General features: G+C 42.0%; 1 protein-coding gene across 1 annotated transcript; it reads left to right on the plus strand.

Annotated features, from left to right (window-relative positions):
* Window positions 1–11371: 11371 nt before the first annotated feature.
* On the plus strand, window positions 11372–25363 carry CNOT11 (CCR4-NOT transcription complex subunit 11). Its single transcript, XM_064439104.1, has 7 exons — window positions 11372–11991; window positions 13081–13245; window positions 17513–17665; window positions 18244–18446; window positions 19164–19366; window positions 22260–22356; window positions 25012–25363. Exons 1-7 carry the CDS (start codon window positions 11559–11561, stop codon window positions 25207–25209), a joined length of 1452 nt encoding a protein of 483 aa, XP_064295174.1. The 5' UTR covers window positions 11372–11558; the 3' UTR covers window positions 25210–25363.
* Window positions 25364–26249: the final 886 nt, after the last annotated feature.

Genomic DNA, 26249 nt, shown 5'->3' on the forward strand with positions numbered 1-26249 from the left:
CTTGACTCTTCTTCCTTTCCCAGGCACTCCAAGGCCAACCACATTCAAAATAATTTGGATCCGTGTCCACGATCACTAAGCATTTGCAGGAGAATGGGGAACATTTATTCCCTGCCAAGAGTTTCCAGACACTTAGAGAAACTTCAGATTTAGGCTCGAAAGAATTTAGGAACCAAGTAGCTCAGGTTTAGTGAGAAAGGGTAGGGCAACAGAAGAAAAGGCATGTCACCAACGCTGGTTTAAGTAGATTTTTAGGGTACTGACTTGTTGGAATCCCTAACAGAAGCAGCTGCTTCCCAGGGCTGTGACAAGAGACCTTATGTCTTTGCTAAAAAGAACTTTAAACATTATCTGCTGTCCAGCATATTGTTGAATAGGGAGGAACTAAAGGAAGCTTAGTCTCTTAAATGATCTTACCAATTTCTCCATAATAAAAATAATTCTCAAACATCACAATAAGGGTGTTTGGAAGGCATTAGCAGATGTTGAACTAAATTGGAGAAGCTTTTTAAAAACCAAAATTGCTTTTCCTTTTAGCTGTGTCCCCTTCTCCCATAATATGGCATTGTGCTACACATGTCCAAGGTGTTTACACACTTCCGTTGCCTCTGAGACTTAAAATACAGGTCACCGGGGACAATGCTGTGGTGCTGAAATATAAGAGAATATACATCTCACAGTGGAAACATAAACTCTAGACTTATTATCTTAGCTTTATCTAAAATGGTTTTCCAGGCATCTGGACTATTTTCCAGACATCACTGCAAACACAGGTAGAATAAATAAATACTTGTGTTACATGCTTCCCTCCAACACGGAAACACACACACTGCTCAGGAACATACCTGACAGAGGAACAAGCAGGTGGTCAGGCAGCCAGGGGACAGGCTGGGCTTCTGCCTTGGTCTGAATATACTTGGTATGATCATTACACTGGAAAAACTCAGAGGCTGTCCACAACCTAATATGTGGGCAAATCTGCGCTCTTCATTTGAGGCAGCACGTGCACTTGCAAGGGGTTTATCAAATGACTGGTTAGATGTGAACCTGTCCCTATTTCTCTAGTGCATGTTATCCTCCATGACAGGAACTACATGGGAAAGACTTGTCAGGTAATGACCACTTCTCTAGCACTGGCTTTGCATTTCTTTTCCACCCTGTTCCTTGAGCTACCACTGAGCACCTTAACGTTCAGTCCCTTTGGGATACAAAGAAAAATCCCAGGCATGCTCTGACCCCTGCTTCCCCCATGTCCAACAACCCCACTCCTTCCCTTCCCCTGTGCCACCTCTCTCTCCCCACCCCTGAAATACTGCCATGTACCCAGAAGGGACCCTCCAGAAGCACCTCTGAAGTGCCACCCCAGTCCCTCTTGTTCTTCCACCTTCAGGAGACAACACGCACCTTGGAAGCATTACAGCCACGCACAAGGTGACTTGCCAGCGTGTTGCTGCCTACCTGATGAATTCAACCAGTACTTACTTCTCCAGTGAGGGAACTGGTATGGTCTCTCCTCTGTCCCAGCCACTGATTTTCATAAAACTTCTGTGCATTTAACACTTCTGAAAGAATTTTGCCTCTTTGTCAGATCTGGCTGGAAAGATTAATAGTCAGAAGTTGATGGGGGGAGGGAAGGCGGGAAGGGGGCTGATTTGATAGACAGACAAATAGACAATGTGATTGCATCAGTCTCATTTCCTTAGGAAACTGGGCTAAAAATAAAAGGCTTTATTTGCCCCTGGGAATAAAGCAGAATGTCTCTCACATCTTTACAAAACATTTGTTTCTATGTATACTTATAAATAGTCAGGATGGGAGAGGAAGTTTGCACTGGATTTTGAGCAGAGAATTAAAAGGAAGAGCAGGAGGAGCGTGAATTTCAAAACCTGGGATCCTTTTAGACATACAACAGCACAGCAACAAATGCAGGGCCTTGTGCACCAATGCCCCATTACCCATGCGTATACACTGTTGGCCTGCAAACCAACTGCCCGTTGGGCGATTTCTCACACCACCACGGAATGAATGCACTTCTGCGCCGATGATGGATGATGTGCTTTAGACCAAATCCTTCTTGCACTTTGAAGTCAGCAGACTCTCACAGGTGTAAGTGAGCATCATGGAAATTGCTATATTTGATTGGATTTATGGTCTAGAGATTCCTGTCTGATGGTGACCAAGACTAGCTACTTCAGAGGAAATACTCCCCAAAAAGGTCTCGTCCATCATTAATAGATTATGTAAGCTGAAGAAGCACTTAGATAATTTTGTTATCTTTGAAAGTGTCATATGCCTCCCTTACAACCCTGGCCTCTGCAATACTCTGTGGCAGTAAGTCCTTTTTATGCATGCTGTATATAAAATGCTTTTTGTTTACAAGATTTGAATTTACTACTTTTCGGTTTCATTGAACTGGCAGCATTGTGGACTTGGGCTTTTACAGTCATACTTAACAGGAGAAAGGTTCATACAGCAGGAGCTGAGGGGGACTTCACTCGGATTGAGAGAAGAGAAGCAGTTGTATCACTCCTCTGCTTTTGCACTACCTTTTAGTTTTTGCTGCAATGGCCTATGCATGGAACTCCCTTCTTCGTGAGACATGCTAGAATTTCCATTACAGGGATACTTTGCAATCACTGTACTGAGGACTATGGAAACATGTCACTAGAGGCAGGCCTTGTCCTGAAGAATTTAAGTTTGAAATATGGAAGGCCAGCACAGTCTGGGGAAAAGAGATGCAATAGACCGTTGGAAGATAAGAAAAGGAATACATATCTTGCCTGCGGGTATAACTGGGGCTTTTACCAGGACTTGGCCTCAACTTGGCTTCAGCCTTGATCTTGCTTCCCCAGGGGATTCAGCATGACTTTAGAGATGGGATTAGGGATCTGTTCTAACTTAGAGGTCAAAAATTGATCCGATCATTCTACAATCCCTCCGTGGTCAGCCAAGAGAATTAGGTACTTCCAGGAGAATGTTCATGTGTCCTATCTTAAATAAAATAAGAACAGCCATTTCTTCTGTCTACGGTCCTATGCATCTGAGATTTCTTCTCAGACTGGTTTAAAACCCATGCTCCACTCTACTGCTTTCAGCAGAGTTACTCATTAGTACCACCATCTATTCAAGATAGACTATTTTTCCCATTTCCATGTTTGTCAGCCAAATGAAGATGGTCTTCTCGATCATCTCTGTCACTAGTTAGAAGTCAGTGTCTCTGGTATGGGAAGAAATAGAACTTATATTTTAATGTCAAATAGTTTTGAATTTCTTAGGTAACCTCTGAGAATCGTGTATCTGAATTTTAGCCTAATTTGCATGCTGGGAACTACTACTAATTCAAAAAGCATCTTAGACTTCAAAATCACTTACATATTCTCAGAAATATTCTCATTGATCTTGAAAGCAAATCACAAAGGTTGGAAGAATATGAACAAAATGGTAATCAAAGCAGTTGATTTTTTTTTAAGCTCAAAAGCAAAACCCTGCCTAATTATACTGAACTGCAATAAAGTCTGAGTCGTGACTTGTCAGATGATCCTCTTGGTTGATGTGGTTAAAAACCAACAGCTGCACATCGGGAAAGGAGGCAAACTGAAGACCTTACAAAAGCATAGATTGTCTTTATTTCCCTGGTCCTTTGCTTTTTTCTCTCTCTGTGTATTACCTTATGTTCAATCAAGCCATAGGGCAGAAATAGTATTTCCTAATATCTTGATAGTGTCATGCATACTTATGTTGCTGTACAGGCAACTGATGTGTAAAGAATATGAGCGATTCTGTTAAAAGCCAGAAGGGTAAGGTTAATACTTTATGTAAACATCACTTATATTCATTTGTTATAAACACTCCCTGAAAAAAACATGTCACAGCACTGGAAAAAGAAGGTCTTTACTTATAACAGAAGGAAAATATGTGGCTGGTGCAGCCTGGCAAGGCTGCTGTTAGTTTTATGTCCGAGTAGCCACACACGCAGGCGAGTTGGGGCACTATACGGCTGCTCCACATCTCGCTCATTGACTTCTCTGAAGGCTCTCCTGAAAATAGTACTCTCCATAGGATGCAACTACTGAGTTAGTCACCAAAAGGGAACTGTTATCTCATTTTACATTGATGTGTATGCTTGCTGGCTTCATTTTTGTTAGTCCGCCCACTCAGCCTGAGTTAGGGTGTCCCATAACTCCGCTACCTCCTGCCTAGAGGGCGTCCTTGGGCAGTTTACTTCGCTATGGAGCTGACTCGTTGCGCACTGACAGCACTGGCTGGATCTGGATCATTAATATCTTCATCGTGACCAGAGCAGATAAGCAAAGCTGTGTCTGGATACAGAGATTTTGTGTTTTACCATTTTATTTCCTTGTACCAAGGATTATGGCTTGCTTGTTTTAAGACACTGAAAATTATGCACTTTTAATGCAGCTGATTGCAACAAGCAGATTGCGGGCAAGGTGGGGAGACCGAGATCAGTAGATTGAGATTGTGGAGGTTTTTTAGGAGACAGATATTGCATTGCATTTGCCTTGTCTTTGAATCACATTAAATATACACACTGTTAAAAGCCTATTGAAATGTTCAAATGTCAGTGTTTCAAATGAAAATCAATAGCATGCTATTAGGCTCATTATATTGCTGTTATGCATCATTAAAATGTATTTAAAAGCTTTCAGCATAAAGCAGGAGATGGGATGAATAACAAGACATTTTGAGGATGTGCAGCATAGTAAGAAGGCAATAAAGAGTCAGGCAGAAGAGAAACTTTGTAGGCAGCTGGAAAGCCAAGAGCTCACTGGGTGTTTTAAACATATGGGAACACGGGAAAGTGAATGACACAGAACTCTGAGGATATAAATCAGCGGAGCTGCACCGCTGCTGGAGGAAAACAAAATCATCAAATATTTTTCAAGGTACTTTTATAAATAGGTCTTTGCAGTGAGAGGTTCTCTCTTTGCCTGGTCTATGTATATCACTGTCCCACAATGCTCAGTAACGCCCCTAAAAATACTACTGACATTTTGCCTTCTTGCGCAAAAGGATTGTATCAGGTCCTAAAATCACATTTAAAAATTAGCTTTTCCAAGCATCTTTCTGGTCAAATGTCATGTGGAAAAGTGTCACATCATCAGATACTCTAACCTACTTCTTCCCTATCTGGAATAGATTTCTAATGAGAAACTTTTGGGTTTAATAGTTAAATATGAGTGTGCATGTTTATACATGAATAAGTATGTACATATACAATTATATACATATGAGAGAAAGAGAGCTTCCTTACTAAATTCCTGGAGTTTTCTTTCTAAAGGGAAAGAATGGGAAGAAGCGACTGTCCCAGTGGCTGGGAGTTTAAATGGGCAGGAGGGACAACAAGACGTCGAGTCCCTACACACATGCATGTTTATGCTTTCATACCAGATTGTCATTGAGCACATGCTTGCCTTGCACCCGGAGCAGGACTAGAACACAGACCGCCGTCGTGCATCTCACAAAGCACACGCTCACTAAAACCATCTGCAAACTGCTTTTGCTCCCTTTCCCTTGCAGTGAATCTTTAATCCCAGTCAACAAAGCAAAGTAACTTCAGCCAGAGGAGATGAACACTCCCTTCGCTCCTAATAGCCACAGCCTGGGCTGAAGTTTAAAACTCTACGGGCAGAGGAAGAAATAGAACCTGAATTGCCCATTTCCTGGACAAGAGCTCTCTAATCAGCTCTGAATTATTGAATACTCTTCAGAAGGTGGATTTCAAATCTGTATTTTAAGCATGAAGTCCTTCCCCCTGCAATTTTATCTGCATAGGTCAAGATTCAACTGAAATCGATTTTGGATGAAAACAGAAACATAAAGCATAAATCAAGTGATCGAGCCAGGGGACGGAAATAGTGCCATTTGAGTCAGATATGCAATTGCATAGCTCAGATTATAAATGCTGAGTGCTCAAATTAAAGTTCACAGTGAAGAGTTCCCAAGCAATGCATATACCGAATGTTTTCCACACAAAACGTGCTCAGCTATTTTGGAATTACAGATGGATTTTTTAAAAATCCCTGTCTGATTAAACAGTAAGAAAAAAGGACAAATGAAAATATTGGTTTGCTTAAAATAATTTTTTTAGGAAAAAAGATTTCCGAGTTATCAGGGAAGGGTTTCCTAGTCAGAAGAAGGGTCTACGTAAAGATATATATGCAAATAGCCATACTGTATGCTGCTTTTACATGCCAATAGGACCCTGCTGGAGTTTCACCACTGATTTTCACTGGGGCCAAAGCACCATCTCTTCTGGAAAGTGTCTCATGCTCAAGAAGTCAAGTGAGTGGACTAACATTCATTTACATGTGTGAGCACCCACCGATGAAAACTGGTTTAAAATGCAGATGTATCACTAAAATTCAAAGTAGTTAAAGAATTCAGCAACAAACGTTTATTTCTAAGCCACCCAGTGCGTTCAGCACTTATGAAGCCATTCATGCTATGATATTTTTGGTGTTTCTTAAGTGCTCTTCAAACTGCATCCAAGAATCCCTTGGCATCTTTGAGGGCTGCCTAACAAGTGAAGATGTGTTCTCACATGGTTACTCAGGAAGGCTTTTAGGCATTGTTAGTGTGCCAGTATTGCTGATTACTCCAGGAATATAAAAATCTGTTTCTGCAGTGGTTGTCCCATCTTGTGTTTTGAATTGAAGAGAAGAACTAGGAAGAAAAACATGCAATGGTTACTAGAAAGATACAGATTAAGAGATGCATACAAAACGCACCTACTCCTTCCTCTTTCTGATATGTTCCTATTTAAAATACACAGTAAATGGGACGGGTCACTTAAATTATTATGGAAAGGAATTTGTCCACAAGAGAGGCGTCTCACGAGAATAAACAGAACAATCTGGAAGTGCTTTAATTTCCCCTTTGACTTAAGGTGTGATTTAATTCCTTCCCACTGTGTCCTTCCCAGATGAAATGTGGGATAAAAGATATGCTGGTGGGAGTTGTCTCCCAAGTATTCAGCCTCTTTGCTAGAAGAAACTCAAATACTCGCTGCACAGTAAGACAATTTAATATATCTTCTTTGTCACTGTTTCTTTCTCCTTCTAAATGCTGTCTTTTTCTACTGCTCCTTCATTAGAAGTTTTTTTCCCAGTACCCACACTGCAGTTTGTGTTCCTTGGCTGTCATCTAAATACAAAAGCAAACAATAACATAATCATTTTTAGTAAGGAAAGAAGGAAAAACAACATCTACAGTTAAATTACACAGCTTTTCCCTTAGCTCAGGAAATCAAATCAAATCAAACTAATGTACTCCTTTGCTCGTGGATCTAATTTTCCAGTTACAATTACAATTTATCGAAAGCTGGTGTTCATTTAAATACTATACCAATTGCATACTAACGGTCAAATAATTTGGGATGGTTTATTTGTATTTGCAAAGGGTTACCTGCCATGCTGGACTGTCTGTGTCACTTTTAGTTTGGAATCTGCGCATCTGTATTAGCATTTATGAGCCAACAGGACAGAGTTAGGCAAGGAGACTGAAAGTTGGTAATTTAAGTATAGTCACATTCCCTTTATCCCTCTTTAGGAACTCAAAGCATGATTTTTACTGGGTTTCTTACTCAAACTCAAACATAAAGAATGACGGGTGTATTTTATGCTTTTATTGACCATTTTATAGCTATTCTACAAGCTATCTAAAAGAAATGGAACATGCTCAGCCTGGTTCCAGAGGAGCTGCTGTGCAAAGGCAGAAAACGGAACCCTTCCCTTTACACCGCGAGACTGTGCTGCAGTGATGTGTCCCCTGTGGAATCTGACCCCTCCAGACCCACCAAGGAAGCTGGGGCCCCGACCTTCCTCCTCAAATGTAACGTGATCCATTTCAGAAATCAAATCTGGCTGAGAACTCACGTATCTGAGTCCGCACTAGTATCACATACTCTCGCTTCTTCATTACACAAGTTTTGAGCCCAAGAATATCCAACACGCTCACATGCCCGTGAAATGCTGCACCCTGCGCAGTTACAGAAACCCTCTTTTGCAGCACGTTTACTACACTTCCTGCCCCAGGAGTATTTTAGCCCCATCTTCTCCTTAGATTAAGTTTTTTACTATCCCAAAATGGCAATCTGTCATAAATCATCATGACTTCAGAATCCCCTTTATCAACTGACGCTTGTGCCCACCCCACTTCCTATAAAGTACATCGTCTTCTAAACTGTTAGCTTTCTTGCTCTGACCAGAAACACTTTAATTTGGATAGAATAATTACAGAACCCGCATTAGCCACGTATGAGTCACACAATTTTTTTGCTATCTATCTCAGTCATCGGGGAAAGTTTTTATTGCCCTGAAGTCCATTTCTGCAATTCTACATCCATTATTCCAGTAAGCACATTATCCAAGAGTGGTTTACATTTCTGAAATTTATAGGAAAAGAAGAGGCAGCTTTCTCTTTCTAACCACGTTTCTTCTTTTTGCTCTGCTCTCCTCAGCAGAGTTTGTTATTAGGAGCCGGTTGTACAAAAAAAGACTGCCTGGACAGAAGCACCACAGGCCTATTTGACTGTGGTTTGCACCCAGCAAACCATCCCTCAGTTTAAGGCACAGTTTTAGGCGTGATCAGTTCTAACCATAAACTTCATCCCAAAAATGAACAAATGCAACTTTTGCCAGCACACCAGAAACAGAAAATCCGCTGGTCAGCTTAAGGTCAACAGACGAGCACAACATACACAAGCCTCCAGGCAGGAGGCTATAGGAGAAAAGCTAAATTAATTCTTTGCATCTTGACATGAGATGCTGGAGATGTTCCCAGACAAGAACCTTTGCTAGTAGGGTACAAGTGAAGAGAACTGTCTCACAGTGAAGTGTTAGTAAGAGATGTGAAATTAAATGCATAAAATGAGTCACTATTCATCACCAGGATCAGGTGGGATTCACCCAAGAGATTTTTACCAGCTGAAGGATGAAGATGCTAAACTATGAACTGTGATGTGCAACCTGCTTGTCAAAACGGTCTCAGTACCAAAGGAAAAAGGATGGCAAGTCTGGTACCAATCTTTAAAAAGGCCATGGAGATAATCCAAACAACTATAAACCACCAAGTCCAATTTCTGTACCGAGAAAACTACAGCAATGACCAGAACTTGTGTGTGCAAAGGTGAGACTGAGGAGTAACCCCTCGGAGTGTGCATAAAGGGACAGATGATGCAGTCTTCCCAGGTATGTGCTAAGTTTCCTGGGGAGAAAACAATAATTCAGGACTGCAAAAACAGCCAGGAAGGTGTTACAGGAGATTTTTGTAATACTAAATGACTTAATTAAATGGCAGTGAAAGCAAATATTTTATAAACGCAAAGTAAAATACTGCAGTGAGAGCGGGGTGGAAAGGGAAGGAGTCCTTCCTTTTTGTAGTGGTGGGTGCTACCTATCTGTTCCTGCTGAGGAAGTCATCAAGGACAGTTCTGCTATAGCATCAGGTTCATGGCTCAAAAGAGCAAACAACATGGAAAGGAAAAACAGAAATAAACAGGACACATATTATAAAGGTGTATAAGTCTACAGGACACTCACAGCTTCAACACTGGATGAAGGTTTGGTACCTCCTTCTCTAAAAGGATGCAGCAGAAGTAGAAAAGAAAGAGAAGGACAACAGAATGAGGTTGCCACAGAAGGGGACACGACCTCAGAGAGGCACAAACGAGGTAAGACACGGTAAGAGATGCACAGAATGATGAGCGATGAACAGAGTGGAGAAGAAAGGACAGGTCTGCACAGCACAGATCTTAAACTGCAGAACTCATTGCACGCCAAAAATATTAATGGGTTTGCAGAGCACTTAAATTGAGCTCAAGGAAGAAAATTTCATTGGGGCTGGGAATCACAACAATGAGCATTCAACCTTTGACTCAGGAAGTACCTAAACGGCAGCTGGCCAGAAGCCAAGTGTACGCTAGATGCTTCTGCCAGCAGTCATGGACAAGACGCTGAGCTAGACAAACATCACCCTGTGTTTCTGTGTTCAGTTATGGACGTTTATAGCCACAGGTACTCACATGATTTTCTTCTGTTTTAGACCAGTCACTTCTATGAGGAAACCTTAGTTTCACTTCAGCAAGCTATCACTCTCCCAAGTCTTCTACACCCTCATATCAAACCGTAACTCCCAGTGTCTCTCACAGGTTTAAGAACGAGCCAGAAACAGCCGCTTGGGCCCTTTCCACTCTGCAGACCACTGACATGGTTTCACCTTCCCAATCTATTGCATGGTTCTTCAGCCCCACAGAGCCAAATCTCCTTCTCTGACAGGAACAGAGAATTACAATTTCTCCATGGGTCAGCAAGACAGAGGGGAAGACAAAGTCGGCCTGTTCCGTATATCCTCAGCTCCTCTGTAAAGTGAAACGTCTTCTCATAGACTGGGCGTTCACGTCAGCTGACAAAGTTCATCTTTCTACCCATTTATACACAAATCCGTACGAGTTACGAGGAACCTTCTTCTCCCACAGAGTCTTCCTCTCTAAACTACTGAGCTGTCACATTATTTGACTGAAAAGATTCAACTTTTTCTCTCTGTGCGTCACAAGTAAGGGTGGAAAGCTCTCATTCACGTCCATGCTTTCCCAAGTTCTCCAGCCAGTCCTGCTGCACACCTACACTGACTGCTCCCTCAGCAATCTGCAATCCTTTGATCTTCTTCCTAAATCTTACAGTTAAAAGTCCTTGCTGCACTTGTTAGTAAATTCTGAATTGGCCCAAACTTCCAAGGACTCCTTTGTTTCCCTGAATCCGCTGGCCGCGGCAGGAAGCTCACCGGCATCCTCTTCCATCTGCTTTGCTATTCTAGCTGTCTTGCGAGCAGAACTCTCACTGTGATCTAGTCAGCTGGCCAGCAGCTGCTCTACCAGCAAGGCTTCTGGATCACGCCTCGCACGGCTGCACACCCTGCTTTTTTTTCCCCGAAAAGCATCATTTTTTGACACCTGTGTATGCACGTGGGGCTGTTAACACCTCCCAGACCTTGGTTTCTTTCCCATTAAAAATGGGTCTTGGCCCCTCAGGCCTTTCTGTCACTCTCGGGGGTGGGACCCGCCCTCGCGGGGGGACGGGCGCACGGACAGGGGGGCAGACCCGCCGCAGCCGCGCGCCGCCGGGCTCCCCCTACCGGCCCCAACGGCTGCCGCGCCCCCACCCCGCCCCTCCCCGCCCCACGGGAGCGCGCGGAGCCGCCCGGCGGCAGCGGCAGCCAATCGCTCGCGCCCGCCCCGCCCCCGCCGGGCAGCTCGGGCCAATCCCGTTCCTCCAGGGAGTCCGGGGGGAGATATGTGTGTGTGTGTGGACGGACCGCGGCTCCCTAACCCGTCCCCCTTCCCCTCTCCGGTGACGGCCAATCGCGTGCGCGCCTCCCCGTTGCCGAGCCGGAACGTCTCGTCGCCTTACGGCCCCGCCGTAAAGCGCTGCCAGCGCGAGCACGGCGTTACAGCAGCGGGGAGCGGTGGGGCCGGAGCGGGAGGCGGCGGCGGCGGTGGTGGCGGCGGCGGCGGTGGCGGCGGCGGCGGCGGGCGGTGGCGGATGCCCGGGGGCGGGGGGAGCCCGGCGCCCGGCACTCAGGTGGGAGCGGAGACGGGCGAGTCGGGCGGAGCGGCGGCGGGCGGCGGCGGGCCGCCGGGCGGCAGGATGAGCCTGTCGCCGAAGGAGCTGTCGAGCCTGCTGAGCATCGTGTCGGAGGAGGCGGGCGGCAGCACCTTCGAGGGCCTCTCCAGCGCTTTCCACCACTACTTCGGGAAGGCCGAGCACTTCCGCCTGGGCTCCGTCCTCGTCCTGCTGCTGCAGCAGCCCGACCTGCTGCCCAGCCCGGCCCAGCGCCTCACCGCCCTCTACCTCCTGTGGGAGATGTACCGCACCGAGCCCCTGGCCGCCAACCCCTTCGCCGCCGTCTTCGCCCACCTCCTCAACCCAGCCCCCGAGCGCGGCGGCGACGAGGCGGAGCGCACCCCGCTCTCAGGTCTATATGCAGCTATTCAGTAACCTTTATAGTTACGTGCGTTAAGTTAATACAGGTATGAAGTTGTATTGAAAAGGGCGATTATTTTCCTTTCCACGAGTCCAGCGGTAGGCACCGTGCTGGGCCGGATGGCTGCACGCTGGCGCAACTCCACGCGTGTGCCCTGACCTGTGGTCAGACGGTTCCCCTTCTGCTGAAATCCCGTGCAGATACAACCACGCACCAAACCTGTACCCTCCGGGGAGGCTGGCGGGCTAGTGCCGAGGGGCTGACCTAGGAGAAAGAGGAAAAGATGGCAAAGCTTTGTTTTTCAGTTATTTGGTAATGAGACTTTTGCTGGAGTTTGGCAGCCCAGATTTGAAGCAGCCATGCCGGCTCTTATGTATTGTATCTGGTATTAATAACTCATGACTCAAATGTACCTGGCTTTTATCTCCCCTTCGTTTTACTGCGGGTGGCTTTGTGCTTGCCTGGTTTGGGCAAAAAGCGGGGGGTTTTTTTTTTTTTTTCCTTCTCCATGGCAAGCGTCTCTGAGCTTGGTGCTAGATAGGTTGGACCATGGCAGGGGGTGGGAGGGGATGTTGGGAGAAAGCTGTTGCAAAAAGCTGGAGGTCATGGGAGGCATTGGACAGTGTTAAAGCTGTGAAACGAACCTCTTAAAGAAGTACATGAAACACTTTCCCATTGCAGTAACCGCAAGCATGGCAGCGAGGGGTAAATCGGTTTCTAAAAAAATTACTGCTGTAACTTACAGTATGAATTGCAAAGTCTGGTCATGTTTAATGACCACTCACTAGTTGTCTGAATTAGAAAGCATGTAAAAAAACCGCACTCCAACTGGTTTAGCATCAGACATTGCATGTCAAGGTGCCTGATACCGATCAGTATAATGTTGTATTTTGCATCGCTTTAGGAGCTGAGTAATAGCACTATTGCACCTCCTCACAAAGACTCTTCAGTTGCACTGGTCTTGCCACAAATAACACGTTAGTTTGCATTTTATTTTTACTTGTTCCACGTGAATCATATAAAAACAATTAATGCTACTGCCTTAAAAATTGGGGGTTGTTTTTCATTGTGTCTTTGCAGGCTTCTTACCGCCCATAACTCCTCCAGAAAAGTTCTTTCTTTCTCAGCTGATGTTGGCCCCCCCTAGAGAACTGTTCAAGAAGACTCCACGGCAGATTGCTTCAATGGACGTGGGGAACATGGCCCAGACTGTGGACATAAGTGGGCTTCAGCTGGCGTTAGCAGGTAGGGAAGATTTGTGGCTGTGGTTCGATTATGAATGGAAATGCTAATTGTAATGTGGCTGTGAGTTACTTGAGAAACACTTGTGTCCATCCTAAATATGAAAAAGGTTGAACTGTGCTTTAGGGTCTTCAAGTCCACATTCAAGCACATAGAGAAACTTAAAGCAGAGATTGCGCCTTAACTGTTTTATCGTACTTAACAAACACCTTTTTAAGCACTTATGTCACTGCCTTAAACATTAGAACATTTTGCAAGCATAGGAAGATTTTTGTCTTAAGCTTTGTGGGACCTTTTTTGGGATGATTTTTTGTTTGTTTGTTTTCACCCCTTTTCACTCTGCAGTATTTCTGGTATGAGAGAACGACAGCTATTACACTGTCATATACTGGTACTTCAACTGCACCTGGCAAATTAGTTACTAAAATTATAGCATCAGTTTTATAAAATGAAGTCAGAGCTTAGAGTGTTAGCTCAAGAGTGGGAAGGCAGTCTTTTACTAGATTGAAAAGAAAAGCAATGCGATGCTTGTTTGACAGGAGAAAAGGAACATGATTGTTCTGATCACGTTGACTGAGTCACATCTGGAGCTATTCTGAAATACAAAATGTTGGGAACAAGGAGTCAGTTTGAACACCAAAAAATAGCAGGCTTTTTCCTAGGTACGTGCAAATGGACCTGCTTGCTTGAAAACTGACCATCCCACTTCTATATCTGTACAATGTGGTTTATTGTTCTGAGGTCAGGCACTAACTAGGCTTTTTCCCTCCTGCAGTTGTGTCTTGGTATCATTATTTTTTCTGTAGAATCCAACATTGGCTTGTTTTGCTGTGGTATACTGTCCCTTGTTCCCAGTGTACAAAGGTACTCTGGTGCCCTCAGCTACTATCTCCAGACCATGGGATCTCTTGACAGTGAAAATTGAATTACCCTTGCATACCACCATGGGGGAGACAAACCTTTCTGGTTCCTGTTCTGTTCATCCTGTCTGTATTTTCTAGAATAATTCAGTGCATCCAGATTTTGTGAAATTCAGGTAACTTGTGATTTTTTTTTTTTAGTATTAGGCGTATGTGATGCCTTAAAGAAGCCTGGAGCTTTTTCATTTGTTTCTATTTGTTTTCCCCTTGGTACTGTGTTTGCTTTGTGAATCGCTTGTTCTCATTAAAAATGAAACGCGTAGGGAACCTCAAAATGGTAGTTATATGGGCGGGTACTCTGGGCCATGCATTTTAATTTGCCCTTTTGAAAACAGAAGATACTGATGGCTTAAAGTACAGTACAAAGTCATTAATGGGGCTTTGCAAAATTAAGCCCTTTAAGATGTACTTGTATCATTATTTACATAATACAGTGAACATGCATAATTAATGGCTTATGAGCAGTTTTAGGAGTTATGTAACAAAACAAGCTGCATCGGAAAAAGCTTCATGATATCTTTCTCGGGCTTCTTGCTGTAGCTCCCCAGAATAAATGTCTGCTTTCTCTTCATTTTCTTAAGAGATAAATCTTTTGCTCGTTTGAATATTGCGTGCTACCTGGCTGTCTATTTGTCATGTTTTGGAAGGTCTGTGAGTTTTTTGGAAGTCTTCAGTATGCTCCTAATGATTCAATAAGCTGGATGAAGCTGTGCTGCTGACAGTGCATAAATACTCATATTAAGGTGCTTAGATACGATGTTTGAGGTGTTGCCTTTACACCCTTTCCCCCCACATTTCACAGAACAGAACAGTTGTAAGGCTTGGTGGCCTTTCAAAATTGTGGTCCCTGAGATGAATTCAGGGCTATTTAGAGCAGGATGATTTTGGCTTGCTTTAGAATATACCTGCAAAATCAACTTCAATTATTTAGAAAGCATTATTTTTTTTTCAATCAGCATATCTAATCTAATGTTTTTATTTTTCCCTCCCTTTACAAAAAAAAAAAAACAAAACTTGGCTTGCGTTCTGTCATTGTGACAGTTGCAGCTGTATGGTGGGGGTTTCTAGTTTTGATTATTCTTTTTGTTTTTAGGGTTTCCTCCCCTCCAAAAAAGTACAGTGTTGGAATAGAGCATCTTGGGAATGAGTATTAAAACTTGCATTGTTCCCTTTTCCCTTTGGTCTACAGAATGTTCATTCGAGCCTTGGTCTCTCCCTATAATTTGGTTTGGTTGATCTGGTGTGTTACTGTATCAAAAATGTCACTTTCTCCTAGTTGCAGGAATGGGTCTTCTGCCAAAGTGCTTGTAACTGTTTGCTAACCCTTATTTGATCTAAGAGTAATTGACCTGTATTAAGGTTAAGTTAGTAATACATTGTAGAGCTTTCCTTTAAGAATCAAAGAAAGTTTTTTTTTTACCTGTAAAAAGAAAAAACATAGCTCCATAAGAGAACCTAAGTGATTTGTTTGCAGATTTTTTAAAATTTAAACATTTAAGTTCAAGGTGCTATATTCTTTCCTTTTAAATCAGTGTTCTAATTCTTGCTTTTGCTTACCTGAAACTGTTGATCCAGCCCTATTTCTTAAAGCAGTGAGGGTGAGCTTTTGAGCTTCAATGCATATAACTGAGGCCTCACAGAAGCTTCCAAAATCAGTGAATTGAAGGACTGTATCTTAAACTCTTATTTCTAATTAAGCATAGCTAATCATTTGAGATTATGAGGATACAAACAAATCGGTGACTTACTGACCGATGGATTTAATTTCTAGACTATAAATGAAAAGACTGAAAAAAGACACCCAATATAATTTTTTTTTTTAGAACTTCATTTGTTAAATCAGCCTGTCTGTTCAGTGCCTAAGTGAAAGTACTCACAGCTGGAGTTCGAAATAGTTTGAAGTAGAAGACATGTTTTATAAACCAGCTCATTTAGACTTTGACTTTAAAATTGGTTTGTGTTTTTTTTTTTTAAATAAGTGAAAGGTATGCTAGTTGTTGCCTTTAACAGAAGAACACACCCTGCTGTGCTGCTTCAGTGGGGCATATGTGCAGATGTTTGCATGATGTGAAATAATTGGATAAAGTAGGACAGAAAGTCAAAAAAGAAATTAGCAAAGGGTGGTGCTTTGTTTTGATGATCTTTTTGTCACTCTCAGTTTCAGCATCTCTCGTGGATTTGGTTGGAGTCATATGAAATGCTTCATATACATGGGAAGCAGGGAAGGGCCAACATGGTTGCGTAGAAAGGAGCAAGCGCACTTTGCTTAGAAGTGACAGGAACAGTACACTAAATCTAACAGCACTACACTTAAATAGTTGGGAAAAGAAGTGGTGTTTATTTTCACATGGAACTTTTTTTAAGGGATTCCTTGTGTGGTACCAGCGATTTTGGACTTCAGGTTACTTAAGGCTTAATCTGCTGCCCCCTCTGTGGAGGGTGGGGAGGATGTAGTTGTTTTTTTCTGGTTTTTGTCTGCTGGGGTTTGTTGTGCTTTTTTTTGCCAAAGCAACGGAAAACATGATCTCTCAAAATAACACAGAAGATATCAAAGATGAGCCGTTAAGTCTTCAGATACAGGAGAGTGATAGATTGTGACAGGAGAACACCTAAAAATCTGACAGAGTTTTGAGCCCCATAGTCTTCAAGTCTTCAGCTGTATATACTGAATGTAATACTATTTTTATGTAACTTGTCTTATATAACATGGTTTGTAATTTGGTCTTTAGAGGAGGGATGCTTTCAGCTCCTCTTTGGTTTGCTTTAATGATGATGTATGTAGAATCACATAACAATTAAACTCCATCTTGTTCCACACAAGCACTTGCTGTAGCTTGACGGCAAATGCAAAAGTAGCTTACGCGATGCCACTGAAATGTGTTGGATAAATTTGAATAGCTGACTTCAGGTTTAGTATGACCATTATCGTTGTGGAGCCTGTAAATATATCTGAGTAGATATTTTAATTCCCTGCTCTGAGAAGTGATTTCAAAACTAGATATAGCGTGTGAACTCTTTCAGGAGTACCATGTGAACCTGCTAATGTTCCTTTAGGTGCAGATTACATTGGTTACGTTCCTTCTCTAAAGCCAAGGCTATGCTTCAGATTAATTTCTATTTCTTCTTTATCTTCGCTGCATACCTCCGTCACTCACCTATCAGCTGGCACTCTGAATACCAGCTGCCTGACACAGTATTAAATTTCATGTTGATGTTTTCTGTGGTTTTTGTGGTTGTTTTTTTCTTAAGCTAGCTCTTCTCTAAAGCTGCTTGTTTCTTACTACTTTTAGTATTCCAGGCATCTCTGTTTCAATTTTATGCTTTAATATTATGGACTGGCCTTCTTTCAGAACGTCAGTCTGAGCTGCCAACGCAGAGCAAGGCCAGCTTCCCCAGCATTCTCAGCGATCCTGACCCAGATTCTTCCAACTCTGGTTTTGACAGCTCCGTTGCCTCCCAGATCACAGAAGCCTTAGTGAGTGGACCAAAACCTCCTATAGAAAGTATGTGCATTTTCACATCTTTGTTTCTGTAACTCATGGCATGCTATATTGTTATGCTTCTCCAGGTGAAATGTAATGTAATTCAGAGGTATTTCCATGGTATGAAATGGGAATGAAGATGAACAAAACCGTGCAAAACTGTGTCAGGCTCTCTGGATCAGAATCTGTAGTGTTCACCACATTTCCAGACTTCTAAAAATCTGGAGCCTGTCTTCAGGATGTTACCTGTGTCATCTGTTGGCTAAAACAATGGGTCTGATGTCCCTTAGATCTTAGTCTCCTACACTAAGATCTGTATTGACAGCTAACGCCTTCCAAGGAAGCAGTTACTGTGGAAGGAGAAAAGACCGTAGGATCAGTAATGTAGTGATCTGAATCAAGAGGAGAAACAGGCTGATATAACAGCATCACTAAACGTCATAAATAAATGTTTTTCTGGGAGGCAAATGAGATTGTAATGCTGTTCTCAGTGTTACAATATCTTAAAGAAATGGGGGCTTTGGGGTTTTTCCTTTTTTCACTGGTGTAAAACGGAGTACCTGAAGCTTGGAAACAGTTTCACATTGTTGCCATTTCAGGTCACTTTCGACCAGAGTTTATTCGACCGCCTCCTCCGCTCCACATATGTGATGATGAATTGGCATGGTTAAATCCAATAGAGCCAGATCACACAATTCAGTGGGATAAGTCAATGTGTGTTAAGAACAGCACGGGAGTTGAGATAAAAAGAATCATGGCAAAAGCTTTTAAAAGCCCCTTGACTTCCCCCCAGCAAACACAGGTAAGTATCATGCACTTTTCTGTCTAGAATGGGTTTTGTAAAAAGCTGTCTAACTCATGTATTTTAGAAAACTTGGATCACTTTTATTGATCTGTGTTTGGATTCAGGGAACTCCAAGGACTCCAAATTGTAAACACCTAAGAGTTTTGGATTGGCTTTTTATGAATAAGGAAAAAATCTTGGAATTTCATAGCATTACTAGACATAGTTACAGTTGATCAATAAGCGGCACCAATATTTTTCTGCATGGAAAAATCTTCATATAACAAAGTTGCTTGTGCTTCTGTGGAAGCTTTTGATAAGTATGTATTTCAGAAATGCCAACACTGTTCAATTCCCTGTCCCCCCCATTTTATAGTATTACCCCTGATTTCAGCTTTTTTGATAGTCATTTACAACAGGACTATAAAATATCCTTTATTTGCAGAACGTTTTCTGAGAACAATGAACTTGAAATGGAGGTTTATTTCTGCTGGACAGGAAACTAAAGAAGGCTGAAACTTTTCATGTGTTTTTTTCCCTCCCTTCTTTGCCACCCACTGATGACAGACTAGTAAATGCCTGACATGGAAATTTTGAAGTATACCTCCAATATCTTTCAATAGAGATGCCCAAATCTAAAGGGTTATCATTCTCCTGTAGCTGAGATGTATTATAGCAGTTTCTTTAAGCAGTAATGTGAATAGTTAAAAAACCAGAATTTTTTTTTCTTTACAGCTCCTTGGAGAACTGGAAAAGGACCCCAAGCTTGTTTACCATATTGGTCTCACTCCTGCCAAATTGCCAGACCTGGTTGAAAACAATCCTTTAGTAGCTATAGAAATGTTGCTGAAACTGATGCAGTCTAGTCAGATAACAGAGTATTTTTCTGTCTTGGTCAACATGGACATGTCTTTACACTCAATGGAAGTTGTAAATCGGTGAGTCCTATCTTAAATCTAAGGAGGTTTCCTTAAGTATGTAAAATAAATAACTGAACAGTTATTAAGTGATTGTGAGGCTGGCCACAGGGCTGTATTTGGATGCATTCTAAAGACTACCAAAAGTAACAGGTATTGAAGAAATGACTAGTCAGATAACGGGGAAGGAAGAGTATCAAACTATCATTCCCTTTTCAGTTTCTCTACGCTGTTTGTGTGGTTTTGGTTTTTTTAATACTCCTTTAATAATAAGACTTAGTGTACTCTGATTAATGCTGCAGATGAAGAGAGTGATGTGGATTCGTTGCTTTTTACAACTACCGGACTGTCAAAGTCTGTTTCTTTCATAAAGGCTTGACTTGCTTTTTGTGTAGTTCCTTATTGGTGGTGCCTGTGGTGAAAGAAAAAACCTCTTATTTTAGTCCAGACTAAGCTTGTAAAGTTAGCTGTGGGTTGGTAATAAAGAATTGAACCTCTTAAACATCTTCAGTGCTAAGTTCAGAGAACGCTGCCAATTTTTAAGTTCCTTTTTGCAGCAGTGCTATTTTAAAATATTACTGTAATGTTAACAGCTTTCTATTAGCAGTAGCAAGACTGCAACTGAAGGGGCAAAACACCCCACAGCTTCCCAACAGAAAGATGTGGAGGCATATATAGTATATTTGTGATTTTATTATATAAATATTTTAAAAATTATTTTATACTAATTATAGCATACCATATTTTACCATATTAGGTATGGTAAGAAGCACATTTCTTGCACAGGTGCTATGCTAGTTAATCTTTCAGTCCCTGCTCCAAGAATGGAGAGGCTCATTCAAAGGAAACTCTGTTACTCTTTAATAATAGCAAAGTGTTTCTACTTTGAAAAGAATGGGGAAACACATACTGTGTTGTGGATAACTTCACCTGGAGTTGATAGTTACTAGAGCATCATTCTATTGAGCTGTTTGATATGTTCAGCTCAAAACAGTATTTAAGAGAGTTACCACTTAAGGGAGCCTGTCACTGCAATCTATAGCATGTCTAAAGTCTTATTCAGACATCAGGTTCCTGGTTAATAGATAAATGTCACTAGCAAGTATGTCCTACGTCCCAGGAAGCTGCAAGTTTAGTTACTGACTTGCAAAATGACCAGTTACTGGATGTGCATGGTTTTGTCACTGTAGTGACTGTCACTCCATCTAATGGGTCACAATCTAGTCGTTCCTGGTGAAAAATTCATTCTCATATCTTAAAAATTAGCCTGATCTCTAGCTTCTTTCTTCTCTTTCAGCTGAGGTAGCAGTTGTGTGCTATTAGGACATCTGGAAATGTTAATTTTGATCCCTTTTGAGGTATGCTTGTGTGGAAGATAGAAGACTACAGTGGGACAAAGGGCAGTTATTGTGAGAATCCTCTGCAAAAAGTTAATGCCACACAGCTGATCTGCTTAATCACAACTCACATTCTTGATGCTGCTTAAGTGAATAAAAGGTGCCATTGTTAAATAGCCGTTCTGCTTTACAGTCATGCCCTTTCTTCATTGGGAATAACCTCTGCATATAGGTGCAACCCATTTTCTTAACAGAATGCTAGCCCCTTCAGTGGGAAAACTTGCCAGACAGCTAATCCCCACAACCTACAGATGTACAACTCCCACTTACTTTCTCTGATTTCTTGGCAATTACTGAATGTGAACTGCCAAATCAGCCTCGTTCAGCAGTCTCTCTGCAGCAGAGTTGAATTGCACCTTTGAGGACAGAAAAATTTCTGAAATAAAGCCCTCCCTACTGGTGCAGACTGAGAGCAGTTATTGCTCTGAAGTTGGGCTAGTGATCACAACATGGAGAAATAGTGGTAAGAAAAGAGCTTTTACTCCTGTCCGGGGTAGCTACACGACCAGTCAGGCATGCTGGTTCTCCCACACCGTAACTACCATAGGAACAACTTTTCTCAAACTGCAAAACGATGGTCAGTGCAAACAGGGCAACACTGATTTTTAAGTAAAATAAGACAAAAACTTGAAGTGGAAATCTCAAACATGCACTGTTTTCCCTATTGCTCCCTCCCCCCTTCACTACTTGAGATAGGACTGTGATTAGAGTTACACTGGTTAAATTCTGTGTAACTTTATGGCAGTTCTACATTTAGCGTATGATATCTTGAGAGCTGTATTGCTTCTTCAACTAAGAAACAGTGACAGCTCAAATACTTCAGTAGTCAGTATTGCTAAACTACAAATAGGTGTGCTTTGCTGTTAACCCTTAAATACACTAATACAGTTCTTTGCAATAGTTCTCCAGTTCTTCTGTAGTAAGACGTGTCTGAGATTATTGCGCATCTTTAATCTCCAGTTAACACTTCCAGCTAGTCAGGGTCTCTTATTTGGCCTATAGATAATTCATACTGTTTCAGTTCCTAGGACTAAAACTTAGATCTGAAGGAACTAAGGAAACTGATCTTTCGCCATTACAAAGGAGTTATTCTGGTTGTATACTTAAGGAGTTCAGCATCTAGATTCATTAACTGAAATTCAAATATGAATATGCAAAATTGTATTGCAGTGCTATTGTTGAAGAATCTTGGTACTCGGACAGCTTGGGAGCTTCATCGTAAATTAGAAACTTGCATCATTGGCCATTTGTGTAATAGAGCAAATGTTTGTGGGCGTGTCAAATATACTAGAAACCAGTCTAACTCAGCTTCTGTACTGTGTCAGAGTGAAAAAAGTTTTGGGCTTCTAATGAAGAAATTGAAATGATTAGAAATATATCTATGGAAGCTGTCAGAAATCAGCTCTGTATGACGTGACTGGGAATAAACTAATGTCACAGGCCTAACTCATCCATTTTGCAGTGGAATCGCTGGATTTATGGCTTCATAAACCACTGGATATTTTTAATTTGAACAGGCTTACTACTGCAGTTGATCTCCCACCTGAATTTATTCATCTTTATATCTCCAATTGTATCTCCACCTGTGAACAGATTAAAGACAAATATATGCAGGTGAGTACTACAGTAAATTGATTAGAGAAAAGGGCCCCATGTATTGTTTTGTGTAATATGTGCCGAGATTTTGTACGGCTGGTGGCATTATGTTATTTTTGTCTTACTGCTGCTTTATTTCAAAGGTACATTGTTTTTGTTTATCTTTCTGCCCTAACACACTCTGCAGTTCTTTATAGTGTTTAACAGATGTTTCTTCACCTTCTTATGAGACTTCACAGGTAATTACTGTTCCCTGTTTTTCTGTAGACATAATACACTTCTCCCTGACAAAGCTGCGGTTTTATGTGGCTCAGGTCCTTACATGCAGAAGGTGTATCTGTCACTCGGTGTGCCTTTTCTTCACCCCCAGCATTAGTTGTTTGCCTTCTGCTTAGTTTTAAGCTTCAAGTTTCTTTTCTGTACAAGTGTGCCCACTACTTTCAGACCTTCGAGATGATGTTAAAAAACTTGCGTGGAAGTTTTGCCCTTGAATCATGATTATTACCCACCTATGACAGCTTGCAGATCTACTCAAAGACCTAAAAACTTGGTTTTCTGCTGTCCTAACACCATACTCCCTGCTTCCCAAGCCTGTCATACTTCCTCAGTACCAGCATGCAAATTGTAGCCACTTCAGGGATCTTTAAACCCCAGGGAGGCTTCCACACCTTTGGCACACAAGGTTGTCTATATACTGTGCGAGATACTCCCTTTTATCCTAAACAGATCTGTTGGTTTCACCGAGTGCCCAGTAGAACTTGTTTTCTTGGATGTCATTGGTGAAAAACAGTTCCGTGTTCAATTTACCCAAGGCTTTGTGAATCTTGACCAAGTCCTGCCTCAGCTTTTTCGTCTCAGTACTGAAGAACTGCAGCCTCTTTGGTCTCTTGCAACAAGGCAGCTGTTCCTTTTCCTTCAGCTTTTTTTGGTGTCCTCCTCTAGTGCCTTCTCTACCTCTACTATATCTTTAAGCTGCAGAGATGAAAACTGTGTGCAGTACACAGGACGTGGGTGCTATGTGGTTTTAGATAACAGCAAACCCCATCCCCCCAGTCTCATTCTCACTACCCTTCCCAATGATGACTAATCATTTGTTATCTTGTGGTGACTGCTGATGGTTCTCTGCTTTGGGACTGTCAGATACATATGGGTGGCTTGATCTGTGACCTGCTGAATAGCTGTGCCTACTGCATTTGGTTCAGAATCGGAAAACAGCAGCAGACCTGGGCTGCAGCTGAGAATACGCCCACAAGTGGGACGCAGTGCTTGGAGGGGCTGCTGAGAGTATATAGCAGCTGTGCTTCAGGCACACGGGACAAAAAGGAACAGTGTCAAGGAACGCATACTGGTCACCAAGTAGTATGCGAAGTGTGTGAGGTCTAACATTTGTTAATACTGCGTACGAGGCCTCACAGCAGCTGAGACACAAGATGTTTTGTCTGAAAAGCATGGTACAAAAACACTCCTATTGGAAGTGAACAAGGCGTGATCCTCAGAGACTGGGAGTCAGCCAGCATCTTGCATTTGTACTTTTGTTCTGAGTTTCATGTTCCTCAATTATTACTCTTGCAACTTAATTTGTGTCGCAGAGAAAACGTGATGCCTTTTGATGGTAGTGAAGCAAATAACATGTTCAGTTTCTGAATTCTCTTGGTGTAGGTAGCAAACTTTGCAGTAGTAAGCTCAGTTCCTGTAAAAATAGTTGGTAGCTTCTTTTCAGTGTAAAATATTCTAAAATACTTGGGACACTTAACCTATCAAGTCCTCTCAGTTCTGATAAACATTGTTAATGTATATAGTTGCTTTTAGAGAAAGGTTTGGGTTCAACTCTTTCTCACAATGTGAACTATGAGACCACGTCAATGATAAAGATCTGATTTTGTCCTTGAGGAAAACAGGATAAAGCAGATAGTTAGTGACTGGATCTGGGTGTGACAAATTGTAGGTGCCAATTCCTAGATCTCCACTCCCCAGCTCCCAGTGTGCTCTACCGGGTGTTACCTAAGCAGACCTTAGGAAGGAGAAGTGCTTCCCAGATCCCATGTTTTCACTGGAGCAGGTGGAAAATCACAGCTTGCAGCCATGAGCTCTGAAGTGTCTTCTTGGATTAGGTGTCCCTGGCACTGCCTTTTCTTCTAAAATAGAGCAAGAGGGTCATGTGTTAAGTCAGCAATAGACCCCTTCCCACAAGGCAAGTTTGGGATCAGTTCTGCCGCTGTTACTTCCCAGCTGGAGTGCCTTAATCATGTGGTTATGGGGAATTTTGAGATGTGAACCTTGTTCATCTTTCTGTATGAAAGAAAATAAGACTAAGTGGGAGGGGTGACCCTAGTGATGACATCATCTTGGGCTATGATCCCTTCTCTCTGAGTAAAGAAATTAAGTACCGTGCATGTGTAGATCTGGCGTTCCACTTGTGTGTGGGACTAATCTTGAGAAAGCTCCTGTATCAAGAAGTAAAGTACCATAAAACAGAGTCCATTTTTTAAACACAGTAGTAGTATGAGAGGTGGAAAATAGGGGCAGCATGTACAAAGCTTGGGAACAAGATGACTGCTGAAGCTGATTGCTCCTGGAATTGCGTCAGTTGTACTGCTGAGGGTCAACAGTCCTTTCACTGACTTGGTTGCAAACATTTATTTGGTTTATGAAACCATCTCTCTTCTGTTTCAGAACCGCCTGGTACGTCTTGTTTGTGTCTTTCTTCAGTCTCTAATCAGAAACAAAATTATTAATGTACAGGACTTGTTTATAGAAGTGCAAGCATTCTGTATTGAGTTCAGTCGGATACGAGAAGCAGCTGGCCTTTTCAGATTGCTGAAGACGCTAGACACTGGGGAAAATCCATCAGAGACAAAAACATCAAAATAAAAACCACTGTGTCACTGGCAAAAAAAAAAAACTCTGCCAGTGTTCCATACCAATTACTTGTATATTTTTAACTTAAATCACTGGATTAATTATGTAATACACTATAAATAGCATTTTATTCATTTAAACAATAAATAATGCTTTTTCTGATACATATGCTTGAGTTTGTGAAATGTGTTAGACTTTACACTTCTGCTGTTTTTGACTCTGGGTTAAGTTCTGTATGTCACACATATTCTGACCTACAGGCTCTAATTCCAGAGGGGATGTACATGATACTTGCCATTTCACAGCAAATTTACGTATTAATCTGGCACTCACTGTCTCTGTGTCCAGAAGTCAAGTCGTATCAAAGTGAGTAACTTTAGTTGCTGTTTGCCCTTTCTTTACTGTGTCAGACCTTCTAGCAGCTGGATACAACTTCTAATGATGCATGCTGGTTTTGGTGAGTGAAAGAAAGTCTGTCTTGATGTCTAAAAAAAGCTAAAGGCTAATCGTTCTGTGGCAGATATGAAGTGTTGGGTGCTGTAGGCTCAGAGCAGTACTCTCTCTTTTCAAGATCACTGAATTGTGCCAGGATGCTGGCCTTACACCATCAGTAGTTGAAGTACCATGCCTATTTCATGCTTGTAAGAATCTTTCACTGATGAAAGATGGTGGGTCCCATTTCTTCTGTAAAAATCCAAGTTCTGAGCTGCTTCTCACTTCAAAACTTGCATAGGCAACTGCTTTGTGGCTACCAAAATTAAAATAGCCTCTTCCTTTTAAAGCATGTAGTCATGAGTACATGATGCCAGGTGTTGGGGTAAGGAGTCTGCTAAAGTATTAGTTTAAGCCGAGTGTAGAATGCTGCTGTTTGTTATTTAAGCCCTGAGACTGAAAAGGAGAACATCTTGAAAAGCTAGCTACTTCCAAGTTAATGCTGCTTGATAAATGAAAGCTGTTTTAAATCTTCATGTGTCTCACACTTCTATGAAGTGTAAGGTCAATACTGCAAGGTCAAGAATGTCTTTTAGCTTCCTCTTTCCAAGTAATTTAAG

The sequence above is a fragment of the Phalacrocorax carbo genome, chromosome 1, assembly GCF_963921805.1.
Source record: "Phalacrocorax carbo chromosome 1, bPhaCar2.1, whole genome shotgun sequence".
Taxonomy (NCBI): Eukaryota; Metazoa; Chordata; class Aves; order Suliformes; family Phalacrocoracidae; genus Phalacrocorax; species Phalacrocorax carbo.